Source organism: Dipodomys ordii, unplaced genomic scaffold (assembly GCF_000151885.1).
Source record: "Dipodomys ordii isolate 6190 unplaced genomic scaffold, Dord_2.0 Scaffold101, whole genome shotgun sequence".
Classification (NCBI taxonomy): Eukaryota; Metazoa; Chordata; class Mammalia; order Rodentia; family Heteromyidae; genus Dipodomys; species Dipodomys ordii.
In genome coordinates, this window is record NW_012267317.1 from 1,278,923 (window position 1) to 1,285,000 (window position 6,078).

Sequence of the window (6,078 nt, forward strand, 5' to 3'; positions counted from 1 at the left end):
GTTCATGCCGCCCGACCAGAGCAGCTGCGTGGAGTCAGGGCTTTGCTAAGCCCCTCAGTGCCAGCCTCCACCGAGGCCCATCCTCCAGGGGTTTGCCCAGTTTGAGGACCGTGAACTCGGCCGGTCCTGGCTTGGAGGCCCAGGGAAGTAACAAGGACTTTCTTTAGAAAGGAAGCCTCGTGCACCGCTCCACAAACCCGCTGCCAGCGGGCCTACCCTAAGGCCACCTGCCAGACCTCCCACCCACCCAGGGCTCTCCCGAGTTAGGGGATCCGGTGACACTCTGTTGAAGTTGAAAAGGACACAGAACTAGAAGCAAGACTGTTCCCTGGCCTTTCAAGAATCGGAGGACTCTTCCATTCGGCTCACCACGAGAAACAAAAAAGAAAGCCGGGCGCCACCCGGTCTGGCTGGCATCTGATGAGCGGCCTCTGGGGACAGAGAGCTCTCCCTCACGGAGCTGCTCTCCCCTCTCATGAGTTAAGATTTGAAAACAAATATTTTGAAAAGATGGCTTGATATCATTATATTATCTTTTTATTAAAACAAGCGGGAAGCTGTCAAATAACAGATGTTCAGCTACTGTTTTGCTTATGTATCCGTTGATTCTTACTCCCTGGCGTGCTCCTTGGCCGGAAGCCTCCAGTGGGCCCAGCTCACTCCCATTCCCTCTTGGCAAGTCTCAGGACCCACAGCTCTGGCCTGCAGGCCACTTCCAGGCCTTTGGGCTGAGCCAGCCAGCCCAGCATCTGCCCGCCCGCTTCGCGGGAAGCGGGAAGGCCCAGGGAACCGAAAACGCCCAGGTCACCCCCCGGCAACAGAGGAGCCTCGATTGTATCTGACTTTCTTTTCACTGGGAGGAAACTTTTTTTCTTTTCAATCAAGAAAGTTCAGAAATAGAACCTGCCGTGGGGCGCATGAGCCATGAGCCCCCAGATCGCAAAGAAATTCAAGCCACTGAGCGCGGCCTTGGGGCTGCAACTCCTGCGAGAATTCCTGCCTTTCATGGAGTAAAAACAACAAAAAGATGTAAACCAAAGTGGCTGTTTGAGGAGAGTGAAAGTTCCTACGGAGAACTTCCCACAGAACACACAAGCAAGCAAGTGGAGTGGGTGGGAGGAAGCGGGCTGAGGGTGGGGGTGGGGGTGGGGAGGAGACCACCTATTGGGTGTTACCTCAATGGATGAATCTCTTAATGAGATAACAGCTATTTTTCCAACTATTCCTCCTGGACAAAACGTGGGTATAGGAAGTAGAGCTGTGCTCAAAGCGGTGGAGCATTAGCTTTGAGAAAAAGAGCTCAGGGACAGTGACCAGGCACTGAGTTCAAGCCCCATGATGGACAAAAAAACCAAAACCAAAACCAAAACTGTGGATATAAATTATTTTGGTTGTTCTGTGTTTCCATGCAACTTATTAAAAATCGTCAGTCTTTACAAAAAGGACAACAACAAAGCAGGCCCCGAACCTACTAGGAAATTGCCAGAGTCTCTGGCACTTGAACCTGGGGGTGAGGGGGATGGGAGTGTTAGAAGTTCCTGAACTCAGAACCAGGAAAGGGAGTCATTTCACCCAGGACTGCCAACATCTTATAATAAAGAGGTGTTTCTTTTTATTTCATGTAACTTTCAAGAATTTAAACACACAAAAATGCAGGGCTGGGAACGTTCACAATTTTGATAAGCACAGTTGTAAATAGAAACATTCATTCATTTCTTATAAGATTATAAATATTTGATACTGGAAGTGGTAAAATGCACGTTTTATAAACTAAAAAAAATTACTTCCTGCTAAAAAGGCATGTCACTTCATGGAGTTTCTGAAGCAGCAGATGGTTATGCACAGAATTTTAAATTACAACTTTCATCTTTATAGTTTCCTTTTCAAAAAGGTTCACACTATTATGTACAAAGTGAAACTATTGTTGTAGTGAAATAAAAGAGGTTTAAGGCAAAGAGAGAAGTCTACCCTCAGTCCTGGGGGGTGGCTGACTCAGCCCGAGCAGCCCAGACCTACCAGCTGGACATACGGACATCCTTTTCCCATACACTAAACAGAAGACAGTGTGGGGTTATATAGAGAGATAAAGTGTTGGCATATATATATATATATATATATGTTCTTGGTGGGGAATATATTGAATATATTTAATTTACACTGTACCACACCTTCAAAAAATAAAATGTGTATTTTCTTAAAAAAACAAGAAAGGACAAAAAGTGATAAGAAAGAAATGACTATTTACATACTTTCTTCCTTTCTCTAGATCCTGTAGGGTTCTGAGTCCTTTGAAAGTCAAAGTGGCCACAGGTTCTAGAATTTCGGCCTCATACAGGCCTGGTATGTGTCAGTGCACATGCATACACACGTGTGTGCACTCATGTATACACACAGACACGTATGTATCTTGGAAGAGTATTCTCAACATCAAAAATGGCCATTCCAAAAAAAAAAGTAAAAGTAAAAGTAAAAGGGAAAGGGGGAAGAAAAGGAAGACAACACCAATCCCTCTTCAGCTCTCAGCAAGGACCTGGAGGGGCTTCTGGCGGCTGACACAGCACAGTAGAGCATGCTGGCCGGCCAGGCCTGGGGAGGGAGGGCTGCCCCAGCGGTGGGGCTTGCAGGCCATATGCCAGGGTCCTGAAACTCCAAGCTCCACTGCCCAGGCCAGGCCTGAGGTGGGAGAGTGGGTGTTGACAAATCACCCTGGCGGGGACAGAGACACAGGTACAGACAGAAGTGTGGGAATATTCACAGAGGCAAGGGCAGTGCCGCCAAGAGGCAGTGGACAGAGACAGTAGTAGGTCAGCTAGGAGGGACCTGGAGAGGCTGCGGGCCTGGGCCAGGTGTCACCCAGAGGTCACTTCTCAAGGCCATTCCCCAGACCCACTCAAGGACCTGGGAGTCCTCTTCCCCAGCCAGGTCTCTTGGCAAGGCCAGGAAGACCTGGGGTCGTGGCCCAGGCTTGGCCAGCCTCCTGCTGTCCTCACCAAGTCAACACAAACAAAGTGGTAGAACTCAGACCAAATAGGAGCTATTTATCGGGTTCACAGTTGTGTGAAATGCAGCAATAAAAATCTTTGGACTTTAGCAAGTTGGGTTTTTAAATTTTTTTTCTTCTGTTGAAACAATAATAATTAAAAAAAAGTGTCTGATGTTCCAGAAGGGAGCTCAGGGGATTAAAAAAAGATGAAACCCTAAGAAGCCCCCTTTGCAAAAACCCATAAAATTAGCATAATCTGTAAACACAAAAAAAACTTTAGAAATATTTTATAGTCAGACAGTTTGGATTTTACACCACCTGTAAATTATATATACATAGACTATTGCAGAACCACACGATACTTTTACGAATAATGCTGGTATAATCTTTATACACTGGCCCTTTAGTTAATGTTTTAAATTATTGCATTGTTTGCTCGGACTGAGACCTGGCCTCTGCGCGCGCCCTCCCGCCGCAGCCGCCGCCGCCCTACTCGCTGTCCGACTTGCCCTCCTTGGCGGTGGTGGAGTGGTTGTACAGACCCTGCGCCATGAGGTGCACGGCCAGCGTGTTCTTGTTGCCCGTGGCCTTCTTGATCTTGGCGCGCTTGTTCTGGAACCAGATCTTGATCTGCGACTCGTTGAGGCTGAGCTCCTGTGCCAGGCTCTGCCGCCGCTGCTCCGTCAGGTAGCGGTTGGTTTGGAACTCTGCCTTGAGCCTCTGAAGCTGCTCCGCTGTGAAGGCCGTGCGAGGCCGCTTGTCCTCTTTGTTGAGGTTCTTCTTCTTTGGTTTGCGAGACCTGGGGCCTGGGTGAGGCAGAGGCAGAAATTCGGGAGGTTAGGTTCCCCTGGGGCCTGCCAGCCTCTGGGCGCTTGGAGGGGACCCACCCGATGGAGGGGGGCATCCACAGAGATTCCCAGAAGGCAAGTGACTTGCACAGGGCCACACCAGGATGGACAGCTGAAGAGCTGCACTTGGCCCTGAGCATGGGGGGGGGGAGGCAAGATGGGAGTGGGGGGGGAGAGGGAGAGGGTCAGGATCACTGGAAAGGCACATCACAAACCAGGGCCTCCAGATAAAAGCCCGAATCAAAACTTTCTGCCCTCTTACCCCACCCCCACCCCCATACCACACACACTAGCTCAGCCCTTTCGGAGGCCCAGTCTGAAAACAAGGGAAGGAAGAAGTGAGTCAGATTGGGTTGTGGGGATGGGTAGAGAGGGTAGAGGGTGCTGGAGCAAAGGGCCAAGGCAGACCCTCACGACTACCCCCCCCACACCCAAGTTCATTGTTTCCTGAAGGACAGGATGAAGCCTGTGCCCTTTCCCTGGCTTAGGGGAGACAGAGCTGCGGGAAGCTCCCCTTCATCCACTGCCCAGCTCCCCAGTCCCTCCCCTAAGAGAGGGGCCCCAGCCCCACATGGGTGCTGACCCTGGCCTGAAGTCCCACTGATCTGGGGTTGCTACACAAACCCACCACATTGCCTGGCCACAAATGTTTCCTACCTCTGACGCCACCCTCTACTCCTGTTGGGGCTGCAGGGGAAGAGGCCAGAGTGGCACTAGGTGTTGGGTCTGAAGATAGAGTCTTTCAGGGGCGTAGAGAAGGAGATGGTGGACATGCAGAAGCTCAGCCCCTGGAGGTTCCCCAGATCTAGGGAAAGGCTTGCAAGACCACAGGCCTGGAGTTGGGACCTTTGATCTGGATCTTTTCACCTGTGGGGTGCTTCAATCAAGTGGGGGGTACCATGCTGGAGGTGCCAATGGAAAGGGCTGGAGAGGACCAGACCTCCCTCCTTCCGGGCCAGGGAGCTACAGCAGGGGCCACTCCCGCCTGACCATGCCCACTGCCTGGCAGACAAGGCGCAGGGACTGGGGTGAAGGGTCTGCGCCCACAAGAGGCTCAGGATGGATATAGAAAACTCCCCACTCCCAACAGGGCTGGGCACGGTCAGCAGAAGCCAGGCTGGGAAGAGGGCCCACAGGTGGGGAAGGGGCATGTGGAGAGGCTCAGCACTCGCTGGGCACAGGCTGCGCCCCCAACCCACGCACGGTCCTGACCCACTCCAAGGGTCACGGCCGGGGTTTGGCACTCCTGGGTTTGATGTTGAGTGGCTTGGGACACCGGTCCAAAGAGGGGAGGGCTCCTGGAAGGGACTAGCAGAGGCCATGGGCCAGGTGGAGAAGCTCGGGCAGCCATGGGCCTTCTCTGACCTGACCTCCACCTCTCTCTGGAGCATTCTCCAACTCCACTCCCCTCCGGAAGTTCCCACTGCAGGCCCGGGATGCCTCAAAAACACACAGCCGGAGAGAACGAATATGTGCTTAACACCGCAGATGTTAGTTCCCCTCTTGGTAGATTTTTCTTTCAAAAAGCAATGGGGATCGAAGCTGCTCCGGGGCCCCCTCCATCTCCTTTCTGAGGTGCTCAGGAAAGGACTAGAAAGGCCGGCTCTACCGGGGGAAGAGGCACGGTTTAGCCCGGGATGGCCGCGCCGCGGCTGGGGCCGCCCGGGTTTGGCGCGGCCGGGCCGCGCGGCTCCGCACAAAGCCGGCCCCGGCAGCGCCCCGGAGCTTTGTGGGCCTATATGTTAATTAAATATTAACAAAGGAGGGAGGCCGGAACAATGGAGCAAATTTCAGGTCTGGCGGAAGAAATTTGGGGGTCATCAGAAATACGCGCTACTGAAAGAAGGCTGCCCGGGGACACTCGGGGGGTGCGGGCGAGTGATCCACCCCGCGGGGCCGTCGCGGGCCGGGGAGAAGAGGGGGCCGCGGCCGGACCTCGGGACGCACCGAGCGCTCCTAATGGCGGTCCGACCGCGGCCCGCGTCGAGTGCACGGGACGCAGAGGGGGGGGGGTGTTGAACACGCCCCGAAGCGCGGGGTGCCCCGCGAAGGCGGCCTCGTTTCAACTCCAACAGGGCCAGGACACCCTTGGGGTCCCCGCTACTGGAGGGGAATCCGGGTGCCGGGACGGTGGGGCCTTTCCCAGCGCTGTGAGGCCCTCCGAGGGCGCCGGGGCACGGAGCGGGGCGCGGTGACAAAGGGGACGGGGCGCCTCCGCTTCCACCGCTTCCCCGCACGTCCCCCCCA

At 53.7% G+C, this 6,078-nt stretch overlaps 1 protein-coding gene across 1 annotated transcript in view; it reads right to left on the bottom strand.

Annotated features, from left to right (window-relative positions):
• Positions 1-2,230: 2,230 nt before the first annotated feature.
• Positions 2,231-6,078, bottom strand: part of En2 (engrailed homeobox 2) — a 48,719-nt gene continuing 44,871 nt past the window's right edge. Inside the window, exon 18 of the mRNA XM_013027208.1 lies at positions 2,231-3,789. Within this exon, the coding sequence (XP_012882662.1) occupies positions 3,473-3,789 (317 nt within the window). The 3' untranslated portion in view covers positions 2,231-3,472. The remainder of the gene's footprint in view (positions 3,790-6,078) is intronic.